Source organism: Alternaria incomplexa (genome assembly GCF_024043165.1).
Source record: "Alternaria incomplexa strain BMP 0042 chromosome Unknown scaffold_16, whole genome shotgun sequence".
NCBI lineage: Eukaryota > Fungi > Ascomycota > Dothideomycetes > Pleosporales > Pleosporaceae > Alternaria > Alternaria incomplexa.
The window spans coordinates 554,439-577,817 of NW_026249865.1; the positions used below are offsets into that span (position 1 = coordinate 554,439).

General features: G+C 53.6%; 10 protein-coding genes across 10 annotated transcripts; 4 read left to right on the forward strand and 6 right to left on the reverse strand.

The window, feature by feature from the left end:
• Window positions 1-1,001: 1,001 nt before the first annotated feature.
• On the forward strand, window positions 1,002-2,488 carry J4E90_009584 (uncharacterized protein; the record flags this gene model as incomplete). The annotated part of the gene is made up of 2 exons (XM_051439103.1): window positions 1,002-1,502; window positions 1,550-2,488. The coding sequence occupies 2 exons, from the start codon at window positions 1,002-1,004 to the stop codon at window positions 2,486-2,488; spliced, it is 1,440 nt and encodes a 479-aa protein (XP_051287180.1).
• Window positions 2,489-3,247: 759 nt separating this feature from the next.
• J4E90_009585 (uncharacterized protein) lies at window positions 3,248-4,904 on the reverse strand (the record flags this gene model as incomplete). Its single annotated transcript, XM_051439104.1, has 2 exons — window positions 3,248-4,640; window positions 4,708-4,904. The coding sequence occupies 2 exons, from the start codon at window positions 4,902-4,904 to the stop codon at window positions 3,248-3,250; spliced, it is 1,590 nt and encodes a 529-aa protein (XP_051287181.1).
• Window positions 4,905-9,220: 4,316 nt separating this feature from the next.
• On the forward strand, window positions 9,221-11,650 carry J4E90_009586 (uncharacterized protein; the record flags this gene model as incomplete). The annotated part of the gene is made up of 1 exon (XM_051439105.1): window positions 9,221-11,650. One exon carries the CDS (start codon window positions 9,221-9,223, stop codon window positions 11,648-11,650), a length of 2,430 nt encoding a protein of 809 aa, XP_051287182.1.
• A 570-nt stretch (window positions 11,651-12,220) lies between these two features.
• Window positions 12,221-13,090, reverse strand: J4E90_009587 (uncharacterized protein; the record flags this gene model as incomplete). Its single annotated transcript, XM_051439106.1, has 1 exon — window positions 12,221-13,090. The coding sequence occupies one exon, from the start codon at window positions 13,088-13,090 to the stop codon at window positions 12,221-12,223; it is 870 nt and encodes a 289-aa protein (XP_051287183.1).
• A 340-nt stretch (window positions 13,091-13,430) lies between these two features.
• On the reverse strand, window positions 13,431-15,235 carry J4E90_009588 (uncharacterized protein; the record flags this gene model as incomplete). The annotated part of the gene is made up of 2 exons (XM_051439107.1): window positions 13,431-13,937; window positions 14,444-15,235. The coding sequence occupies 2 exons, from the start codon at window positions 15,233-15,235 to the stop codon at window positions 13,431-13,433; spliced, it is 1,299 nt and encodes a 432-aa protein (XP_051287184.1).
• A 306-nt stretch (window positions 15,236-15,541) lies between these two features.
• Window positions 15,542-16,718, reverse strand: J4E90_009589 (uncharacterized protein; the record flags this gene model as incomplete). Its single annotated transcript, XM_051439108.1, has 2 exons — window positions 15,542-16,192; window positions 16,242-16,718. The coding sequence occupies 2 exons, from the start codon at window positions 16,716-16,718 to the stop codon at window positions 15,542-15,544; spliced, it is 1,128 nt and encodes a 375-aa protein (XP_051287185.1).
• A 617-nt stretch (window positions 16,719-17,335) lies between these two features.
• On the reverse strand, window positions 17,336-18,991 carry J4E90_009590 (uncharacterized protein; the record flags this gene model as incomplete). The annotated part of the gene is made up of 3 exons (XM_051439109.1): window positions 17,336-17,578; window positions 17,714-18,503; window positions 18,699-18,991. 3 exons carry the CDS (start codon window positions 18,989-18,991, stop codon window positions 17,336-17,338), a joined length of 1,326 nt encoding a protein of 441 aa, XP_051287186.1.
• Window positions 18,992-19,164: 173 nt separating this feature from the next.
• J4E90_009591 (uncharacterized protein) lies at window positions 19,165-19,893 on the forward strand (the record flags this gene model as incomplete). The annotated part of the gene is made up of 3 exons (XM_051439110.1): window positions 19,165-19,184; window positions 19,379-19,501; window positions 19,551-19,893. 3 exons carry the CDS (start codon window positions 19,165-19,167, stop codon window positions 19,891-19,893), a joined length of 486 nt encoding a protein of 161 aa, XP_051287187.1.
• A 425-nt stretch (window positions 19,894-20,318) lies between these two features.
• On the reverse strand, window positions 20,319-21,311 carry J4E90_009592 (uncharacterized protein; the record flags this gene model as incomplete). Its single annotated transcript, XM_051439111.1, has 3 exons — window positions 20,319-20,930; window positions 20,980-21,238; window positions 21,286-21,311. 3 exons carry the CDS (start codon window positions 21,309-21,311, stop codon window positions 20,319-20,321), a joined length of 897 nt encoding a protein of 298 aa, XP_051287188.1.
• A 778-nt stretch (window positions 21,312-22,089) lies between these two features.
• Window positions 22,090-22,776, forward strand: J4E90_009593 (uncharacterized protein; the record flags this gene model as incomplete). The annotated part of the gene is made up of 1 exon (XM_051439112.1): window positions 22,090-22,776. The coding sequence occupies one exon, from the start codon at window positions 22,090-22,092 to the stop codon at window positions 22,774-22,776; it is 687 nt and encodes a 228-aa protein (XP_051287189.1).
• Between the last annotated feature and the right edge of the window lie 603 nt (window positions 22,777-23,379).

The following is a 23,379-nucleotide window of genomic DNA, read 5'->3' on the forward strand; positions in this document are numbered from 1 at the left end:
CACATATAGGTTGCGGCATAATCAAGCTGCTGTGAGCACCATTATGAGGGCACAGTGGGCAACCTCGGCAAACATTCTATCTGAGATTGATCCTTTTTGCTGCTGTGCAGACCATGTGTGTTCTCTGATAAAATTTCGTGCATGGTTGAACTCCTCTATGTAGGTAGGACATATCTAGGTGTGGACCGGAGGAAACTTTGAGTGTGCGGGATTCCTAGCATTACCGCACAAGATTCATTCCATCTACTTTCCATTCGAATAAATCCCAGTCATATTGAGACCCTGAGATCTCTGAGGGAAATACCGCCGTCGCCGTTGGATGGAGTTCGCGTGGGGCGAATCTAGCGTACCTCGAGAAAACGCGTTCCTAGCGCCGCGCTCGGGCCTCAGATCCGCTGAAAAGTTCGATGCTGATCCTTCCGCTACATAAACTGCGCGCTCCCAGCCATTTGCATCTACCTACCATCAACCTTCTTCACAACTTCTTTCGAACTTTCACCGTTCGAAATCTACACTGAGGGCTTTCGCGATTCTCAAGTGGGCTACTGAGGGCAACATCCAGTACCAGATCAAATTACAAGTCAGTGGGCAACGTTTGGCTTTTCCTTAACACACATTACAGAGGGCACGCCTGCCGCTCGTCAGGGCATGGCAAGATCATCCTGAGGGCTTTTTGCTACTATGAGGGTTAATCTTCCGTCTTCTCGGCGCTTGTGGGAACACATGCCTTGAAGCTCGGTATCTGTGGGCTCTTGTGGGCTTTCCGTGGGCTTGAGGGATACCCGCTTCGTGCGGTCTCGAGAGATACCAGTGGGCTTTTCGCAATTTGAGACAATCAGACCAGCAGGCTGGCGCATACGATGACCTTTTGGCATCAGCGCCCGAGCGACGGCTTCATGCCGTCGGCTCCTCTCTTTCCTTTTTCTGTCGCACATCATCGGCGCTCTCGTCGCACGTTTCACAATACTAATACGTTGTAGATCTAGTTACCTATCATCAAAATGGGCAAGACCAAGGTCGCGGACAAGTCGTCCAAGAAGGAGAAGAAGTCTGAGCTCGCGAGCGTCAAGGCTGGTCGCGTCACCAAGCCCGCTGCTACTCCCAAGTCGAAGAGCAAGGACATTGCCAAGTCAGTTGCTTCCAACGTCAAGGACAAGAAGAAGTCGAAGAAGGCTCCCACCCCAGAGCCTGAGTCTGATTCTTCGTCTGAGAGCGAGAGCGAGAGCGAAGAATCCTCTGAGAGCAGCAGCGAGGAGGAGGTCGAGCAGAAGAAGACTCCTGCCAAGGCTGCTCCTAAGGCCGCTGCTAAGGCCGACTCCGATTCTGACTCTTCCGACAGCAGCGAGGAAGACAGCGACAGCGACAGCAGCGAGGATGAGAAGCCTGCTCCCAAGGCCAAGGCCAACGGTGTAAAGAAGGCCGCAGCCAAGGCTGAGTCCAGCGACTCCGACAGCGACTCCAGCAGCGAGTCTGAGGATGAGAAGCCCGCCGCTAAGGCTGAGGTTAGTTCATTATCTTCCCATCACTCAACGTAGACTAACTTTGACAGGCCACCTCCACCTCCGACTCTGACGATTCCTCTGACGCCGACTCCGACGACTCCTCCGCTTCCGAGAGCGAGGAGGCTCCCTCCAAGAAGCGCAAGGCTGAGGAGGCCGCTGCCCCCGCTGTCAAGAAGACCAAGACTGAGGAGCCCGCCGCTGAGGAGGGTATCAAGAACCTCTTCGTTGGCAACATGAGCTGGAACATCGACGAGGACTGGCTCCGCCGCGAGTTCGAGGGCTTCGGTGAGATTGTTGGCTGCCGTGTCATCACCGACCGCGAGACTGGCCGTGCTAAGGGTTTCGGTTACGTCGAGTTCGCCAACGCTGCCGACGCCGCCAAGGCACAGAAGGAGATGCACGAGTACGAGCTTGACGGCCGTCAGCTCAACGTCGACTTCAGCACTCCCCGTGCCAAGCCTGATGCCAACGGCGCCCGTGCCAACAAGTACGGTGACAAGCGCAGCCCTCCCAGCAGCACCCTCTTCCTCGGCAACGTCTCATTCGAGTGCTCCAACGAGAGCATCCAGGAGGTCTTCCAGGAGTACGGTAACATCACCCGTGTCTCTCTTCCCACTGACCGTGACACCGGCTCCCTCAAGGGTTTTGGATACGTCGACTTTGGTTCCCAGGAGGAGGCTACTGCCGCTCTTGAGGCTTTGAACGGCCAGGACATCGGTGGCCGTGCCATCCGCATCGACTACGCTCAACCTCGTGAGGACAACGGTGGCGGCGGTGGCTTCGGCGGTGGCCGTGGTGGTGGTCGCGGTGGACGTGGCGGCGGCCGTGGTGGCTTCGGCGACCGCGGTGGTCGTGGCGGAGGCCGTGGCTTCGGTGGTGGTCGCGGAGGCGGCCGTGGCCGTGGCGGTGACCGTGGCGGCCGCGGTGGCTCATTCAACCGTGGTGGCTTCGGCGACTTCCAGGGACAGAAGAAGAGCTTCGACTAAGCGTCTCGTTTGAGTCATCGCCTTTCACATCCTTTCGTGTATCTGCTTTGATTATCTCGGAGAGTAAGTAATGGAGCTGCCGTACGATATGATGTGATATGATCATCGGATCTGGTTTTCGGCCTTCGGGTATGGCGTTCATGGGTAAAAGTTGTTTGATTAGAGATACTCAATCACTCGGTTTGATGTAGGCCCGTCGTGGCATCTTAGTCGTCGATAGTACAACGATCGCATTTCAAAAACTTCTTTCATTTTGGTGCTTGATGTCGTGAAATGCCATTCTTGACATGTAGCTCTCCAACCTTTCTAACAAATTGTGACATTGAGCAAGTTTAACAGCGAGATGTCATACCTTGTCATTGCTTCCAGCATTGCCAACTTAAGAGCGGGAGAATATGTGCCCTCAGAGCAGTTCAACCTAGCAACCCAAGGGTTCCTGTCCCTTTCGGTCCCTTTCACACTTTTTGTTTATGCTGCATGTACAGGCGCGCCGAGGGTCACTGCTGAATCGATCAAATCACATTTGCAAGTCATGGAAGTTTTATCAAGGTAAATGGCTGGCTCACAAGCCAGAATACGATGTTTTGCTTATATACTCATACAACCCAAGAAGCAGAGTTCGGAACTCAAACACAAGGAGACCGATGGATAAACAGCATAACACACGACAAACAAACGAAAGAATAGGAAAAACACTCAATGTCGACGCGCTATTGGTACATCAAGACATACAACGGACAGATGATGATGTGATATCAATCAAACCTCCTGGACATCCTCCAGACTAAACTGCTTCTCCGCATCAGCATCAAAGCAAGTCTCCCAGCAGAGAACCTCGCTAGGGAAATCCTTCTCCACACTCGGTCTCTCGCGGACGAACCACGCGAGACCCGCGCCGACGATGCCGAAGAGAGCGAGGCAAGTCCAGAGCGCGAAGTTTGTTGTTTGCACACTGAGGTCGTCGCTAAAGTAGTAGCTTGTTCCACTGACAGCGACGGCGAAAGCCTTGAACAGACTGGCAACTTGCATCATGCCGACGACGGTGCCGGCGGAGAAGGCATCGGGTGTGGTGTTGAGGACGAGGAGAGAGACGACGACGTTTGCCCCGCCAGTGAGGAGGTGTTGGGCGAAGATGGAGAAGGTGGAGATGACGGGTTCGAGACCGGAGCAGGTGACTACGATGGCGAGGATGGGTGTGAGGACGTAGGTTGCGGGGAGCATGGCGGAGACGGAACGGTAGAGCTTGACGAGGCCGTACTTTTCCGTAGCGTAGGGGATGGCGTAGAAGAGTACCATGCCGGCCATGCCGCGGACGCAGAGGACGACGATGCTGAGCCATTCGCAGGAGATGCCCATGCCGCCTTGGTCTGTGCTGCTGTGGCCGAGGTGGGGGAGGACGACGTCAAAGGTCGAGGCGTGGAGCGAGAGGAGGCAGAAAGAGGATAGGAGGACCATGAGGGAAGGAGCCTGGAGGAACTGCGAGATGGTAATGGGATCTGGGCGAGCAAAGTCGACGAGAGTGACGTTGGTGTCTTCTGAGTCGCGGCGGAGGAAAGCGGCCTTTTCGCAGTCCATGTCAACGGGGTCTGCTGAGCGGTCGTTGTGGTGGGGAAGCGTTTCCTTGAGGCAGATGCTCGCCGTGAGCGCGATGCCAAACAGTACAGCTCCGCAGGCTAGCTCAGAGCCCAGTGTTGGGTAGTCTTGCCAGACCATGTTGTATGCTTGCAGGCTCTCCGATACCATGAGTTGCATGATAGGGCCCATGGAGCCACCCAGAGAAATGGTAGGTAGCCGGGCGACGTTCTTGGCCCTCTCCTCTGCCGATGTGCTCAAGTCTCCAATCATGGTCAGGGTCGTGCATACGATTGCCGAGCTAACCATGCCAGCGACGAAGCGGAAGATTGTGCAGCTGACAAGACTGGTCGCAAATCCCATGCTCAGGCAGCATGCAAACATGCTCCAGAGCCCGATGAGCGTAACGCGCCGTCTTCCCATGCGGTCGGCGAGGTATCCCCAGAACAGACCCGTTGTTCCACCAAATGCGTATGCGCAGTCGAGTATGCTTCGGAGGTATGACGAGGAGAGGGTGCCGCAGTAGTCGGAGGACGAGAGGAGCATTTGGAGCTGTGGCTGGAGACTTGATGCCATGATGCTACGCCAATGTCAACACAAGCCGGAAGAAACGGGTCATCTCATATGAGATGTATAGTAGAACTTACGCTTCAGCAAGGAAGATGAGGTACACCAGCATCAATTGCGTCCGCCGCGACTTATCGGCACCGTCTGGCGCGTTGTGACTCTCCATCTCTTCTTCTACATCCCGCTGCTCCTCTTCCTCAACCATAGCCACCTTATCATATTTGCCCAAATCCTTAACCGGTATTAAAGACCTCGTTCTTCTGTGAAAACCCAACATCTTGCAAGAAAACTCAAATAATCGACCTGAAAAACTCGTTTGCGAACGCTTCGAATGCGCGATTACGCGATGTGACCGCGAGGGGAGTGAGCGTGTAGGCACGAACCAGCGTGAACCTATAGAGAGATTGTAACGGCCGCGAGAGACCTAAGGATAAGCAGCGAGAGAGAGCGACAAGAAAGACGAGAGCGACAAAGACTCGCCTCGGAAAGAGAGAGGGTTGAACAGTCAGAACGACGACGGCGGCAACGGCATCGCGAGGGGTTTGAGCTCGACGGGGCTCATGAAACGGAACTATACTGCCCGGCGTCTCATTGGCGTTGGCTGTTCCCAGAGTTTGGGCGCTAGTACCTTCAGGGTCAGGTCGCTTAACGCGGAGCACGCTGATGTCACATGGTGGTTCTCCTGATCCACTGCGCGCGGGAAACCTGCATGTTCCTATACATAGCGTGATAGATCCCCTCTTACGCGGTCATGGCTTCGACGTTGGTTTTTGGCGAAGACCGCGATTCTTTGCCCGAAGCAATGTTGTGCGCAAAATCCATAATGGAGGTTTCAGGAGCCGCGTCCCGCGGTTTATCTGCATGTTGTCAACCACACGCGAAATTGAGTTTTTGCTTGGTTTGGAGGACACCTAGGTAGTTGGCCGAACATGGTGCTAGGATGTAGTTGCAACAGCGTTGGCGGAGGTCTGTCGCGCACCGATAGGATCGTGGGGAAAGGTAACAGCATCTATCGCACTACCATGGTACGCGTATCTATGGATTGCACGCGACGCTACATATACCAGAACTAACGCAAAGCATCGGCCGATATGCGTGTCAAGATCTTCTGCCTGTCTCTGGCCCGCGTATCACGGCCCAAACGTACTGCGGCGCGATCTAATCTCCTCGCAATCTCATGATTACCACGGCGGAGTATAGAGCGACTACCAGCCAAAGACCTGCGGTATGGAGAATACCGAATTCGTCTAGTTCAAATGTCTGGTAGTGCCTATAAGCGAGCTATTTGAGTTAGTAACGCCTTTGCGAAGCGTGATCGCGGGACCACAGGATGGACGGTGTGTGCCCAAGAAATACAGCGAAAAGGCTTTTCGCTCTATATCTAGGTAGAGTTTCCCGGTGCTCAGATGCAGTGTTGGATTTGACAGTGAAAAGAGCGTATTGGGCGATTGCCCGGTGCCGTGGCTCGACATAGAAAATCCGCAGGACAATCCACAGAAGCCCATCATATCGCCCTGTGGTATGCAAAACCTACGCGGTATATAAACTGCGTTAGATCGTCTCCTCTTTTGTATTAGCAGATTCACAGTCATCACAGCCCGAGGAATCATCATGTCCATTTCGCCCCTTCCGATGTTGGATGATAACTCCACACGCAAGGTTCTTCCAACTATCAGCTTCCCTCGTGGTCGTCGGGACAGCGTAATATCATCAGAGCCGACACCTCCTCCAACTCCCACCTTCTCCTGCCGCCGTCGGGGCAGCGTGATACCATCAGAGCCAACAGAACCTCCCACACCTCCAGCGACCCCAAAGCCCCCCTTGTTGGCAGAACATCACGCACCTCCAACATCTCTACAACACTTTCCAACGGCAACGAACTTCATAACTACACTACCGTGGACATGCCAATCACTGGACGAATACTGTCGCATTCGATCGATACTCTTGCTATATTGGCATATATTCAATCTAGTACTGGAGTACGAGCGCAGACCTTCTGTTTACCACGTCCCTTGGGTGCCAACAGGATGGAACAGACCTTTCATCATTACCGAAGTCCCAGTTCGAGATAGCAATCGAAGGTTAATATATGGCATTGGTCCTCATGCCCATCCTCCTGACGTATCCCTTCTAGAACGGCTAGCGCGCAACAAGTACAACCACTGCGACTTCAGCATTCAACTCTTTCTCATCTATCTCGAGCCTGTGTTTAAAGAAATAGGAGCGACGATAACTTGGCTCGCCGTTCAAGTCAAGCCTTACGTTGTCTATCATTTGGAAGGGGAACAGCCAGATCCATTTGTTCGCCACAGCGTCTTCAATATCAGAACCCAAACCGGAGCGGAATACATTGCAGACTTTACGATGGAGCAGTTTGGATTCAACATAAACGATTTTCTGATGCATAAGAGGGATTATCAAGATGCATACACTACAAAGCGAAAGATACCACAGCCGCGTACTGAAGAGGTTGAAAGAGCACGGCGAGGCGAATTTAAAGATTGGAATGGAAAGGGCTGGGTTGTGAGGGAAGTTTGTAGGATCGTGACCTTGCATAGCTGGAACATTGCGGATGAAAGAACGAGGTTGTTAGATTTGGAGATACTGGTTAGGCAAATCTCTGCGCGCCGATGGGGTTGGCATCAGGATTACTCTATCGACCTACTAGTAACGTGTCGTGAACACCTTATACATGCAATGAGCTGAGTGGATGCGATGCCGCCTGCTGTCTACATTAGTATAGAAACGAAAGATATCAAAATCTTCACGTAATTTCAAGTTCTAGCTTCTTCACTTCTACCATTCTCTGTAGCTAGACAGGTGTTCAAATTTTTCCCTTGGAGGTGGTTGAGGAATCAGCATGAATGATCATGATAGCGAACAGCTTTTCTTACTGGTACGTGATGCCGGCGACCAGGATGCTGCATAAATTTAGCTAGAGGAGCGTGACAGCACTTTAAGACACGTGATATTTGGTACTGTGTTGTACTAGGTATAGAGTCGCGTTAGAGACTCTGGAGATGTCTGTCGAAGCAGTGAAGTTGCGACAGTGTCGTAGTTTGGAGGAAAGAAGATTGAAAACTTGAAACTGGCGGCCCATGAGATCGGAGTATGAGTGTAGAGCGATCTGACGAGTCATCGGTGCATGCTTTTGCAAAAGGAAGGAAGTGCAGTGAAGTCTGAGATGGACGGAGTAGCTTGCGATAGGAACAGACATTTTGAATGCTAGTCATTACGACGTAATCGGTGAGAGATATGTCCGCGCTTAAATATCCGGCTTTTGTCCGCAGCGAGTCGTGAGAGAGAGGGTGCATCCAACGTCTGGGGTGGCGACCTGCGTAGAGAGTGTGAGACAACCAACAAGCCTATACTTAGTCCCGGAGTACCCCGCCATGGGTCTTATATGTGTGACTCCCTCAATATCAACATCTCTCCGCCCTGCATGTGCAGCCCTATAAATCACATGCAGGTTGACGACGTGTTTTTGGCCCCCACGATTCCGGTGAAAAGGCGTCCTGCGCGACTCGCCCAATCGAAGGATGCGGCATACGTATGGGCCGACATCCAGAACATCAGGACACAGTGCAATTGCGCAGCGACGGAAAAAGCGGGTAGGACGGCGTGCGCAAATGTGCAATTCCAGGGAGCGGGGACGGCGGGTTTATCAGTAGCGACGTGTTAGTTGTGTTTAGCAGCTGATCCACCAGAAGTGGTGAGGATGGCGAAGTCGCTTCATCCATGCACAGCCCTGCCGCCCTTCAAAGCCTCCACCCATAGGGCGCCTGACGCCATTCACCAATGATACGCGTGCACTAGCAGCCGTTCCTGCGCTTCTTGGGTTGACCGGTTTCTGGCCAGGGTCTTGTCACCGCTGGAAGGAGCACAATTCTCGTGGTTCAGTGTCTTTTACCACAGTAGGATTGCGGTGAAGGATGATATAACTCTCGCAATCACCTCCAGCATCAACAGACACGGCAGAGATACGCAGAAGACGGATGGCTGCTATTGTGCAAATGGGCGAATAATGGTATGCAGCTCGTATTCAGGATCCGAGCAGGGGCTGACTGCGCGGAACGTCAGATGTCCGTGCACTGCTGCCTGGAGTTGAACTCCACTTACTGGAGGAAGCGACGACAACCCGTTCCTTCCCTCTTGAACCACCTATCCCCCCAGCCCGCGCTGCTCGACATCTCTTCTTGCTTCAAATCCTAATCCCTCAGGCCTCCCTCCTCGTCCTCTTTTTGCACCGCAGACCCGCCGCCCTTGTGCCTCTTTTGCCGCTCGCCGCCCGTCTCACTCCACGTGCTGCGCCTTCCTATATACCTGCACGTCTCCTCCGACACCAGACCAAAGGACTCAGCGCCCTTTCCTCGCTCGCTGCATCACCATCATCACCCTAGCCTATCAGCTGCTAGCTTCCGCGGTCGCAAAGGTTCCACTATCCCCGGTCAATGAAAACGTGATCTGGGCTCTGATAACCACTCACACTTGGTCTCTTTGGATCGCCGGGCTTGGGAAACTGTGCAGTCCGTGACTCACCTGAGGCCGCCTTTCCCACTTCAACCGGTACGACGACCAGTCATACTCAACATGTCTGCACCCCACGACCAGAACCGTCATCCCCGCCGCCGTCCTCTTAAGGGTTCCGCATCCCCTCTGAGCACCCATGGCATGCAGCTAAGGAAGAGCGGCACTTTCTCGTCGCCAACCCATATCTCGTCCGACATCTGCGAGGTGGACCGATTCTGCATGCCCCGCCGCTCGCCTACCAACACTGACCGGCTGGAAGAGCTAGTCAACGACTCCATCCAGGACCCTAACGTGCGTCGCGTCACCAACCTGCTCAAAGACTTCGAAGCGAGGGTCGCTGGCCATAAGAGCACTGTTACCGGCTGCGACCTTCTCAACGATCCGGAGGTTCTTCCTGTCCCGAGCTTTGTCCTCGACAGCGCCCCATTGGACCACACCCCAATGGACATCGACCCAAAGCCTACTGCAGTTGCACGCAGCCCCCACGACCACGCTTCTGACAGCGGTCTGGGTTCCAGCATCAGTGGATCGAAATACGGTAAGGAGTCACTGCAGCCACCCGTCTTGGATGAGAACGCCCCACATACTAACATATATAAAGACGAGATTCGCTCCCAGCGCTCGAGCGTCCGTGACTCCATCAGCACTTCTATCAGCTCGACGCATTCGGCTGTCACCAGGTCCTTCTCATCGCTCACCTTCCAAGAAGAGGATCACGTGCTCGGCGAGCACACGTGCAAGCAGATTCACGACTACATCATCAAGCCCATTCTCGCCGAGGAGTCTCTCAAGGACTTCCACTCCCTCGTCAAGGACGTCCCTCGACGCATAGGTGAGAAGAACATCCGCAACCTCCGTGACCTCGAGAAGACCCTCGTCTTCCTCGCACCGGTAAGTGGAATCACCCGTTGTCTTTCTCAAAGTGCAGAAGCTTATTGCATTTTTCGTGGTTTAAAGGAGCTGTCGGCTTCCCCGGACTCGTACCTCCGCTTTTGCCAACGATCAATCCAACTTTTGGCTACGACCGTCCAGTACATCTCCGAACAAGACCAGCGACTACCAACCGACCGCCCTTATACTGACGGCTACTTCCTCGATTTGATGGAACAGATTAGACGATACGCTTCAATCATGGCTGCTACCAGAGAAAAAGAGACCAAGGGTGAGGATCTGGACGAGATGGATTACTCACGGTATGATCGCGCCGCCGACTTTTTATTCGCCCGCGCTAATCAAAAATTATGTAGCGATGAGAAGATCACCCTCCGCGGTGGCATCAGCCACAACGGCCGTCCTGTCGAGCTCGTCCGGGAGAAGAACGGTAACGTCATCCCCATGTCGGTGGATGCTTCAAACGCATTCAGGATCAAGCGTCGTCTGTCGGACGCCGACGAGGACAGCATGGACGAGGACGAAGTAACCCGATCCATGGCGCGACGACGGAAGTCCGAGAAACCCGGAGACGTGATGCACACTTGCCGTGACTGCAAGAAGGAGTTCAAGCGACCATGCGACCTGACCAAGCACGAGAAGACTCACTCTCGCCCATGGAAGTGCGACGAGAAGAACTGCAAGTACTTCGAACTCGGCTGGCCGACTGAGAAGGAGCGTGATAGGCACATGAACGACAAGCACTCTGCTGCCCCTGCTCAGTACAAGTGTCTCTACCACCCATGCACGTACGCTTCGAAGCGCGAGTCCAACTGCAAGCAGCACATGGAGAAGGCTCATGGCTGGGAATATGTTCGCTCCAAGAGCAACGGTCGCAAGAAGGGCGCTTCTGGCAGCGAGCACAGCCCCGCTACCCCTCTCACTCCCTTTATCGGTACACCCATGTCGGCGACCATGACTACACCTATCACACCATTCGCTGCTTCGCCTCAAGTGCCCATGATCGAGAACTTTGACTACTATGGCTTCGGAACGCCGGCTATGAGTGCTCACGGTTACCAAGATGACTTCCGTCGTGACTCGATCACCACCGATGGCTCTCACTTCACATACTCGTCAGGACATTCGCCCGTTGAGCCCACATCCTTCGACGATGCTGTGACGCCAGAAGACACCCACATCAACCACAACGACATCTACAACGCCTGTGCACTGAACGCAAACTTCAACACGGGCTACCAGCAGCCAACCCCAATGAGCACAGCGTTCGACTTCGCGCCGCTGCCATTTGCGACGAATAACAACATGAACGGTCTGCCACACCTATCACCCATGGCTCAGCCTGACATCACCCTCTACTCACCAGACATGGATGAGGGCTTTGGCGGTGACATGGACATGACCATGCAAGGCTTCAGTCGCCCCGGCCAGGATTTCACGTTGTTCGACACTGCGCCACCCAGCCAGATGACGTTCAACCAAACGGCCAACTTCTTTCCCGATTTCAACCAGGTTGGAGGCCAGTTCGACCCCCAATACATTGAGCCCACCACTACGTTGGATGATTTGAACTTTATGGGCTTCGGGAACCAGCAGTAATTCCCGCACTGCATTGTATACGATTAGCGGGCACTTGTATAGCCGTCTTTCACATCCTGTACTTACACAGAAGGAGTAATTTTCCATTGAGCCGGCGTCTGGACACTGGGTGTTTCTTCGAACAGCGATTCACGATTGTTATGACAAGAGGAGGAATTGAGAAGATATAATCGGGCACGCATGCATTTACGGCCTTGCTCTTCACTCTCCCTTTTACCGCACTGGGTGCGGGATAGCGCCTCGAACAGAACAGAAACTCCACAAAAAAACAAAGGATCTTTGTTTGTTTGAGCGGGTTTCCATTTCCCCCCTTCTTCTTTTATCTGGCGACTGATTTTGATCTCCCCCCTTCTCCTTCTTTGCGGACTGCCCATTTACGGAGTCTTAAGGCTGCGGTAGAGATCATCAGATAGTGTAGGATAGATAGATAAATAAAACTGGTGGAAAGGAAGATCTTGTGTTTGCGGATGTTGAGTGGTGATTGAATGCACGCAATACTAATCCATGTCTAATGGTACACAGCTTTTGACTTGTTCGCAGCAAAGTGTCATGAAAGGACGAAGCCACCCATCACTCTGCGCCCAAACTGCGCTCTCCACGGCCACAGACCGATGCGACCTCCTTGCGCCACTCCAAACCATTCCTCGTCAACACAACCTTCACCTCTAGCTCCCCGCACCCCTCTTTAATCTCCCTCGCGATCTTCCTCTCTATGACACGCATCGCCTCCTCCTCGACGGCCTGACTCCTCACTCCAAACAGTACCAGCACCTTCAGCCCACGTAAACTGTCACGAACGAGACCGATGAAAGCGGAGTTTACGCCGAAGCCCGGGAAGTAGATCTCGCGGAACGGGCATTTGAGCACGCTGATGGCAGAAATTTGGGGTGGGAGGAGCGTCTGCGCGATGTATTTGGAAAAGTCGGTGACGGAGCCGAAGGCGAAGGGAGTGGAGTTGAGGGCGATAAGATTGGTTTCGGTGTAGAGTTGGCGGCACACTTGCAACAAAGCGAGCTGTTGTATAGTAGTTTCGCTTCCACCATTCTGCCGCACACTCTTCTGGCGTGCGACATCGAAGGTGTGGAAGTCGCGGTGAGAGCTGAGAACCAGGTCGTAGATGGTGTTGCGGATCTCAGCTGGCAGACGGAGAAGAGGTGAGTTTTCAGCATTGTCTTCAGCAATGGCGAGCTTCTCTGAGTCTGTGCTGAGTTGCATCATATTGGGGGCTTCTTCTGAGACCTCGGTGGCTACATGATCTTCTAGACCCACAGACTGCGTGGACTGGCATAGACCTCGGAGTCCAGTGTCCATGGTAGACTGGCCGATCCTTGGGGTAGTTGATGATTCGGAAGTGACTCTCACATCCAGAAGATCATCTGGGGTCTCGGCGGCGGCGGCACGATGTCGCTGCATCGCAGCAATCTTGGCGACTATAGACATACTGGTTGATGGATGATGTGGTAGAAGTGGATGCGACTTTCCAGTTGCTGGAAGAGAGAAGGAAAGGTAGAGCACAGTTCGAGCGAGAGGAAGGCGGTTTTATTCTTGCGAGGTCAGCGGTGATTGAGCGGATGGGAAAGCGCTACGGGTGAGGTTGGCGCTTGCTCTCACCCGGCTAGCAATCTTTATGCCATACACCCGCTCAGAGACCGCCAGTCTTGTATGACGCATTTTAACAAATGACAAAAATAATACAGCAGATGGGACACGAATGACTGCTACAATATAGCTTCAATATAAGGCATAGATGTGTGTATACTCATTAAACCGTTCGATCACGTCAATCAACATCCTCCTCCGGTATCTCACCACCCAACCCATTCCCATTGGCACCCCCATTCGCACCAGCCTCACCTTCCTCCTCCCCACTTCCGTCACCCAATCCCGCCTCAAGCACCTCAAACCTCTCCAAAAGCCCAACATCCCACCCCTGAAACTTCTTCGCCGTCGGCGGCAACAACCTCTGACTCCCTTCCAACCCCTTCTCCAACTCCTCATACAAATCCACCGGAAACTCCACATCCTCTATACTAGCACTTTCAGGCTCACCAGGCTTCAACGCCTGCCATGTCTGTTTCTGGTAGAAGACTTTCATTGTGCGGGTAGGATCGAGACGGCCGGGCGTGGGTATGGAAGAGGAGAAGAGGAGATCGGGGGTGAAGACCCAGATGAGGAGGGAGGGTATGGGGGTTTCTTGGGATTGGGCGGGTGGTGCGGCGGTGTGGATGTGGAATTTGCGGAGGCCGGTGTTTTCGATGAGGTGGAGGAGGCGGACTGATATCCATTTCTGGACTGTATGCGTAGTTGACGACGATGGAGTGGTTTTTGCAGATCGTATGCTTATGGCCCATTTTCGTATTCGCCAGCCGTCGGTTGAGGGCTCGTGGGCGCCGATTGTGTGGTTGCAATGTTTGCATTGAATCAGGCCTGGATCCGTGCCGGCATGGGAGGAGATCTGCGTCATGTCAGCATATACGAGACTGAACAACGATAGCCACCGATGTGTGTAGAATGTAGCCTTGGCTAAACCTGCCAATCCCAAGGGTCTGAGGGTATAGAGACAGTGAAACGCCAGGCCGCTGACTCGACGGCGCCGGCAACCCATCAACCTGGGGAAGAGGGTACACCGGAACCAAGAGTACGTGTATGAGCCTATCAATTTAGGGCGCTTGTATCGACGATGAATGCCACTGATGAGGCGAGTTCGTCTTCTTTGCGCCCATACATGTTGCAACCTCATGAAGTGACGATGTAGGAACCGCACGACACGGTTGAAAGAAGGTTGTAGCTTACCTGTGCGCCTTCGCAATCCGACTCTGCCAGTAGAAAGCTGGCCAGATCAACAAACCCAACACCTCCCGTAGCCTGCAGGCGATTACCAGCTGCATAACCCTTCTGACCGACAACATCATCGTGTGTGTGATCGTGCAAGTGATGCTCGTCCGGCTTATGGCAATGCCAAAAGTCCATCATCTCAGCCCAATTCTCATTAGGCAGGTCTCTCCACTGTTGAATCTTTCCTTTCGCTACAAGGATACCGTCGCAGCCTTTGCAGGTTATCTCAAAATCCTTCGCATCGTTGAGCGAAGCGCCGTCCCACGGTACAATGTTGGCCTGTCGGTCTTCGCGTTGCAGTGTCCCAAGAAGGTCGCTTCCTTCCTTTTCTTCCAGCTGAAGACGGAGTGTTAACTCTTTCGTTGGAGGCTGTGACGGTAGTTCAAGCGCAGCGTCGCCTCCGCCTTTGACGTTGATAGGAAGACGTATTGACGCGGACTGGCCCTCATGAGAGACAGTGATGTAAGACCCATCAGACGACAGCTTCGCGTCCGTCGACCGAGAGAAATTCGTGCGCAGCGATGCAAAAAGCGTGACCGTACGTATATGCAGCAGCAGTTCGGCGTATAGCGTTATGGAAGTTTCGTTGGGCGACATGGGGCGCGCATTGTCTTCGTCACTCTGCAGGAGGTTCGGCGCGTGGATTTCGGTAGGTTCGGGCGCAGGCTTGGGATTCATCAGGTCTTTGATCGTTTCAGGAGAGAGGCCGAGAGCTTCGTATGCTGACTCGGGAAGTAGCGGGCGCGACATACTTCGTGATTGCGCGCCATGGTGACGGGTGGGGTGAACGTGGGGTTGGGGAGGTCGCTGAGCTACGCGCGCGACGAAGTTGACTTAATCGGGAGTGGGTCCCGCCTTGGGGAGGTTCTAGCTCCATCTGGCCACGACAGTGTGCATGTATTTACGAGAGCCTCCCTGAGTTGAGAAATACGAGCATCGTAGTGAAGTGCCTGCTTGCATCGAAGATGTCTGTAATTACATTATCTACAACACTATACACCTGCAGTATGGGAATAAATCGTCTTCGATAGCCTCTGCTCCTATGTTTGTATGAGTCTACTGACCCTTCTTCTCCCCAGCTTTCTTCTCCTGCTCCAGAATATACTGTACACCCCTCTTGATACCCTCATCTAAAGTAACAAGAGGTTCATATCCTAACCGCAGTCTCGCCTTGTTGATGCTGTGGTACTTGGACATGCTGCTGTACTTGACCTGAGCCCTAGTCAGATTAGGCTTCTTTCCCATGAGCCAAAAGACATTCTCTAGGATCGTGCCAATAGCCCACATGAACTCGGTGCTGAGATGCCACACGCTGCTCAACGGTGTTCGGTCGCCCGCCTCGTGCCATACCGCACGCGCAAAGTCCCAGAAGTATACAGGTTGTCCGTTGGTGATGAGGAAGGCTTCGCCGTCGACACGCTCGTTGTCGAGAGGAATGCTGGGGAGGCGTTTGTGGGTATGGAGGAGCGCGATAGCAGCGAGCACGTGGCCGTATGCGACATTCTCGACGTAGGTGAAGTCGAACAGGTTGGTGTTCTCGCCGACTTGGAACTTGGTTTGTCCTTTGCGGTATGCGCCTACCATCTTAGGGAGCAGTTGTACGTCGCCTTCGCCGAAGATACCAGCGGGACGGATGGCGCAGGTCAGGAAGTTGGGGGAGTTCTCAGGATGGCGGTTCGCTTGGAGGACGGCCGTCTCGGCGTAGGCCTAGTATATCGTTAGCTTCTACGACATAACAATACGATTGTGTGCTTACCTTTGTGGTTGTGTAGTACTCAGGCTGGTCGTCGCCAGTAACAAGCGGCCATCTCTCGTCTGCGTTGACGAGATCGTTTACGTGGTCGAGGATAACACTTGCTGAGCTTGTGTACACGAAGCCCTTCACCCCAGACTCTTGCGCGGCCTGCAGCAGGACCTTGGTACCCCCAACATTGACCTTGTCGTGAATCTCAGGCTTCAGATCGAAGTGTGGTGATGCTGTGTGGATGACGGCGTCGGGCTTGATCTGCGAGAACAGAGCCTTCATGGCAGGAGCATCCGTGATATCGCCATCGTGGTAGGAGACGTTCGGGCTGGCGTTGCGATTCGAGTTGGTTCGTAGATCGAGCACGGCGATTTGTGTCTGGGGGTGACGCTTGACGATCAAGCTGACGATGTGGCTTCCTAGAAAGCCGCAGCCTCCGACGACGAGAACTTTTCCGAGCGATTGGATAGTGTCTGAGTTGTTCGGCATGGTGGAGGATGGAGTGTCAGTGCAATTGGTGGTGCGACGATCAGGGATTGTTTTGCGGAGAGCGCTCGGGGGAACACTTTCCGGGGGCTTGGGTTAGCTTCAAGGTTCCCGCATGTCAGGGTCTCAACGGCCATACTCGCGCGTGCAGAAGCGCCGTATCCTGTACGAGAAGATGAACAGGTGCTCTACATCCTTCAATAACATGGTAATACAAATATTAAACATGTGAGGGCAATGTAGACTTCTGCATCGTTCCCACTCCCAACTAGATAAGGGACAAATTTCACAAGTTCAAGTCGACCCTGTAGCCTGCAAGAGCATAAAATATTGAGAAACATGGGTTTCAGAGACAATGTAGACATCTGGGACAGGTGAAATCACTTCAATGAGACAAAATATCATTCGTATTTCATAACTAACGCCGTTACCCATGCTGTTCCCATAGCCCTGATGAACGAACGCCGTATAATGCAAGCCACCTCGCAAGGTTAGGCTTGGGGTATCATGTAATGTCATATCGAGAGGAAGACCGGCCGTGGGATCATTAGTTCGCAATCTCTAAAAGCAGTTCCTAGACGATTATTAGCAGACATCATTGTAACGTCCACGAATGAAACTCACTCAGCGCTATCCTGTGCGGATCGCCTCAGTTTACGGTTGTAGAGCTTCTTTTCGTCTGGAGTGCCCCAGAACAGCGTTGCAGCCTCGGGATTGACCAGTGTGCGTGGGTCGTATGCAGGTGACTCCTCCTCGATAGCCGCAATGATGGCCTCGATATGTGAGCGCATGTCGTCCTTACGGGCAGCATCGTAGCAGAGTATGCCATCGGGCGATACGCGGTGGTGGTAGAGAACCGGTGTCTATCATTTTGTTAGCTTGTCTTGAGGAATACGTTACGAGATAATTCGACAAGGGTGTCTCCATATAACAGCCGGGCGGATACATACTAGATATCAGTTAGCGGAAAAGCTCTAAAACGTACCCGTGATGGCTACTTTACCCTCAAATCTAACACGCGGTAGAACCTCTGGGAACTTGGGGCTAATATATAGCATAATCCGGAACATGCCTCCGTCGAGGTTCGTCATAGGTCTCCCGAACAGGACCAGCTGCCATACGAATGGGTTCTTATCAACAAGGTCAAGATCCAATGTGACGGCGTCCTGCTTCTTGTATTTCTCGATGATCTGCTCATACTGGCGCTGGAGGTTGTTGGCAATGCTCATCTCTTTGCTAACAGCCATCATGCCTTCGGCGGCCCAAGCCTCCATCTCCTTGTTGAGGGTCTCGAAGATCTTGACCAGGCGCTCGCGGAGCTGTGTGTACTGGAATGTGCCCTCCATCGCGTTGCCCGGGCCCTCGAACGGCATCTTCTCGAAGCGGTCCCCATCCTTGTTCTTCTTCACTGCCTCGTCCACGCGAGCTAGATACGATTGGTAGTACCACAGGAAGCGTCGCTTGCAGAGGTCCTTGAAGGGCTCGAAGGGCGCGTCGTCCCTGCTCGACTGGTAGTCCTCTTCCGCGTTGTAGACCGTCACGCCAGACCTCCCCCAATTGATGCCTAGGTATTCTTCCAGGCGATCGATGACGGATATGCGCAGCGACTCGTGTCGGATCTTGTCTACGTATGCCTCCTGGTTCTTCTTGTCGTAGTCCGAATTTGCGTCCTCGAAGCCAGGCTCATTTTCGTACGGGTTGCTCGACATAAGGCTCTGGATGGAGATAAGGATAGACTCGAGGCCCTGGGCAGACGACCATTCTTCACCACGCTCTCCTCGCCATGTACTGCATTCTGTTAGCATAGACTCAGCCTTGGAGGTATCTGATGCGTTTTGTCTCGTCTTTTGACAAAATAAACGTGTTCGTATGCTTCAGGGCTGCCGTATTTTGCTTTACTTGAAGACAGCCTAGAGGCATTCGATACGTTTTGTGTTGTCTCTTGGCAGAACATACACCCTCGTATGCTCCAAGGTCACTTACCCAAGAATCGATAGGCACACCTTGCCGCCCGCGTATATGTTGGGATTGAATCGCGTACGCCCACCATGGGTAGTTATAGCCGTGACACTCGGAGCTTTAGTAGGGTATTCGCGCGCAAACTTAACAGCGAACTCGAAGAAGCCGAACTCGTAGGGAGTGTCAGGTGGGCCTATGATTAGCGCCCGCACATGGCGCACGTCAATATCGCGGCAGGCAACGGCTATGGAGAGGTCGGAGCCGCGCTGGATCTCGCCGAGTTCGCGGGTGATTCTAAGAATGCTTTGGTTGGACATGATGGTGTGTGGAGGCCTCCCGGCAGCGGTTTGGATAGTTGAGATTCGCGGGGTTGGTGAAGCTCAACGGTCCGCGTTGGCCGGGCTGAGAATATTGAGCGGGTGTGGGTGCCGTGGTGTGGGGAGTCTTGAGGAGAAGCAGTGGTAGGAGTGAGCGGGCCTCAACCGTGTGAATGGCCAAGCAAACACCGATGTGAGCTGTCAAAGGCGAGTGGGTAGTTGGCTGCGGTGTGAAGCTAGCCCCTCCCAGGGTCCCACAGGGCGGAACGCGAGCCGCAACACCACGCCGCCGAAAGTCGCGATAGTCTGTTCCTTGCGCACCGATCGTCAAGATGTAATAAGCAAGCCGAGTGTGTTCTTAGGTTGTCGGCTAACACTATAGTGTAGGGTGGTGTTCGCGCTGTTCGTCATCAGCAAGTCTGGCGGTCTCATCTACAATCGCGAGTTCCACGCGGGCATGAGCAAGCTCACCAGCAATGACTATCTCATGCTCGCTGGATCTTTTCATGGGTAAATCGCAATCTTCTAGGCGTAAAAACTTCCACTGATGAGCGTCTAGAATGCACGCCATCACAGCGCAGCTCTCTCCAGTCCCACCCGTCCGCGCGCCGCCTCCCTCTACCACCACACCGAATCTCCAGACCTTCCCTGTCCGCGCAACCGGTATCGAGGTCCTCGAAAGCTCACACTTCCGCATCCAATGTTTCCAAACACAGACCGGTGTCAAGTTCTTGCTCTTCACTGAGCCCCAGCAACCGAATGTCGATACTATGATGAAGAGGATATATGAATTGTATGCGGATTACGTCATGAAGAATCCGTTCTATACCGTTGAGATGCCGATTCGGTGCGAGAAGTTCGATCGGGGGCTGGATAGCTTTGTCAAAGTCAGAGGGGGTTGAGGAGGCCGTATTGGGAATATGATACCACGAATCGGAATGAAGGGAAACAAAGCGGGACGCGTGTTGAACAGCACGAGGAGCGTTCTGCTGCGGCATGCATTGCCACTGGTTGCAGTTCGGGAGCACACTAGAGACTCTCGTACCAAAGCTCCGGGGCATCACTCTTGGGTCCGTAACATGAATGATAGTGTCGGGTTTGGGGACGAAGAGACCACCCACTAGGGAAGTCAAGTTGTGAGAGGTGTGCTGTAGAAGATAGTACTGTCTCCAGTACCTATCAATGTAGACTAATGTTCATTATTTGCTTCATTTCATCCATGCCATGCGGTAGACGCCAGCTCTAGTCATACAGTAGACGCCGTGAATACTCCTGCTCCACCGTGAAGCTTCAAAGGCGTTCCTCTTCCTAGCTGCGCTATGTCCGCTTATGCCGTGTCCATCTTGTCTGGGTCGTCGTCCTTCTTGTCCTTGCTGCCGCTTCCACCAGGCTGGCCCGAGCTGTCCAGCAGCGGCTGCTTCTCGTCACCCTCAGCCACCGGCTCGAGCTCCGACTTGCCCTCGGTCGCCTCCTTCGTCTTCTTGTCCTTCTCCTGCCGTGCCTTCTCTTCCTCGAAAGACATCCTCAGCGCCAATGCGAGCTCGGGGTCGACCGATGGATCCACGCCGAACTCGAAGTCGTTGCCGCCGGAAGCACCGCCGCCTCCGCCTCCGGAACCGCTGTCTCCACCACCGCTGGATGCACCCTCCCCGCCAACTATAGGTGTAGTAATCAACGAATCGCTGAGCAGGTTCGCGCTGGGTGGAATGGTGGCGAGGTAGGAGCCTTCGGCGCTTTGTACGTTGTCGCTAAAGGCTTGGAGTTTCCGCGTGGTGTCGTCGCTCAGCTCGCCGAATGCGATGATGTCGATGCTGATACCGCTCTTCTTCATCTTCTTTGCCAGCTTGACCAGGTTCTTCTCGTCCTCCTCGATGGGGCTGCAGTTGAACATGACTATCCGCTGCTTCTGCGACTTGTTCTGTCTGTGCTTGAGAGCCAACTGCAAGTTCAGTTAGCAGGTGTCATCCCAAGGGTTATTGCCAACTTACAGCCGCGACGTTGATGCCAGTCACGAAGTGTGAGCTGCCCTTTATCTTTGTCCGGTGCAGACCGTCCAACACCTTGCCAATGTCCGTTGTCAGCGTCGTGAGGATCTCCGGGGTGTTGCCTCCCATGCTCATGAGACCGACGGATGACTCTGGGTTTGCACCAGTCTTCGCGGAGAAGATCATGTTCACAGCGTCCTGTTGTGCTTCCCATCGCGAGGGTACATAATCGCCATTTCGACTAGCTTCGCTGTTGTCAACGCTGCTGAAGTTAGTATGCGATCGATGTGTGAGTGCATATAGCCTTACACTATCATAGAAGCTTCTAACACCATCTTGAAGGCCGGATGTGTGTGGGGTTGAGGTGTATGTTTGGGTAGCTGGTTGGATCGACGGTAACCTTATGATGCTGAGCTCAGGTCGCCGCAGCGGAGGACGGAGGCTGGCCATGGGAACCACCGAGATCACGTGTAGTGTGACCGCGCCTGCGGGAGGCCGTGCGCGTGTCGAAGGAGAAATGACTCAGACGGCATCTGCAACATCTAGAAACTTACTCGTGCAATTGAACATCGAATATTGCAACTCCAATTCTAAAGCGCTGCGCTGCAATTGTTGCTGCAGACATTGCTATCTTGCACTTTGGTGTTCTCTCTTGTCTTGCGACCAACCTCAATGTAGCAAGTGCACTGCTTAGGCCGTGACGTCGCCCTTGGCGCTGGCGTAAAGGGCAGACCTGCGGGCTCCAACGTTCCTTCCTCCAACATCCCACTCTGATTCAGCAGCTGCAACCACCACCACCCGCAACCACATCAAATCTGCTCCAAATATCTCAAAAGTTGTTGCAAAAGCATCAGAAAGTCTCAATAAGTCACTTATACCACTCAAATCTTCTCCCCAGTATCATCGTCGCGGCTTGCCTCGCGTTGTTTACTGTTCTCCACCACCACAACATTTGGAAGCTGCAACCCTCTTCCACCACTCCCACACCCGAGCCTCTCAAGATCAATATCAGATCTTTGAAAGTCTCAGCAGCTCTTCTCTGCTAGCTGGTACTCTCCGGCACTTCACAATAACATCACCGCCGCCGACGCGTCACACATCACACAACACGCGATGAACAACATCAAAGACGGCATCACAGCTGAGGCGAAAGCCAACATGCTAGCCAACCTCCAGATCGAGCTCGACTCGCGCAAAGAGAAGCTACGAGCGCAGTGCGACGCGCAGTGTGCCAGCATGCAGTCGCGTCTCGAGCGTCGCGTCAACCGCATCCCGACCGTGACGCGCCAAACCACGCTACTAGACCTCCTCAAGGCATCCGCGCCTGCACAACCAGTTGCGACCGCGACCGCGCCAGCACCAAACAAGACTGCGCCACCCAAGAAGACATCAGCGCCAGCGCCAGCACCTGCCTCACGCAAGACACGCGCGGCTCCCACAAACTCCATCCCAACAAGCTCCTCAGCGCCCGCGACTTCCTCACCAGATACCAGGCGCGCAAAGCCTGCCGCCAAAGCCAAGCCCACACCGACATACGCGCAGCCAACGAAGACCACACGCGCCAAGAAGCGCAGCAGCGACGAACTGTCTGGTGAGGACAAGGAAAACGCAGACCTGCCTGTGCCAAAGAAGCGGACTAGGGCACCTGCTCAGAAGCCGGCTGCTGCCGCTGCCCCAACCACGCGCGCAACCCGCGCTGCTTCCCGCACCAAGGCCACCACCTCCACACACGTGCTTTCACCAAAGACAAACACCGCCAATGTCCGAAAACCAGCTGCTCGTAGCGCCCGCCCCAGGTAGCGCCCATAGACGGAATACGACTACATCAGCATTTTATCGGCGTTAGATACCCCACTCGTTTTGTTTTCAGGCGGCGTTAGATGAGATGGAATGATTTTGTTTTGATTGGAGGAAGTTGGTCGTTTTGGGTTGTTTTGGGTTTTTGATTGTTTTGGTTTTTTTGGTTGTTTCCCTCCACCCTGGCTTGAGTGAAGGGCTCCGTTGATTGTAGCCGCCCGAAAGGGCTGGCTCTCGCGGAGTTCCGGATCAAGATAGCCGGGTGGAGGCGGTTTTGTCTGAAATTGTTTTGTTTTGTTAGTTTTGAACAACAGTAGAGCCCTCACGTAGTATGAGAATGACGAGTTATGATCCTGTAATTTTGGTTTGAAGCATACATCACCTTGAGTACTGTCTGCTTGTTGAGACACAACATCATGTAAGCGGCAAACTGACTTAGGAATCGCCGTGCATGAGTGCTGCTAGACGTATACATGAGCTTGCATGCTACCTTCTTCTCAACGTTCGATCCTCTGTATGCAGCAACCCGACTTGGATACCACTGTCCCTTGGTGCTGCCGGATGTATACTTGACCTTGGATCCTATGCATTCGGCGATATATACCA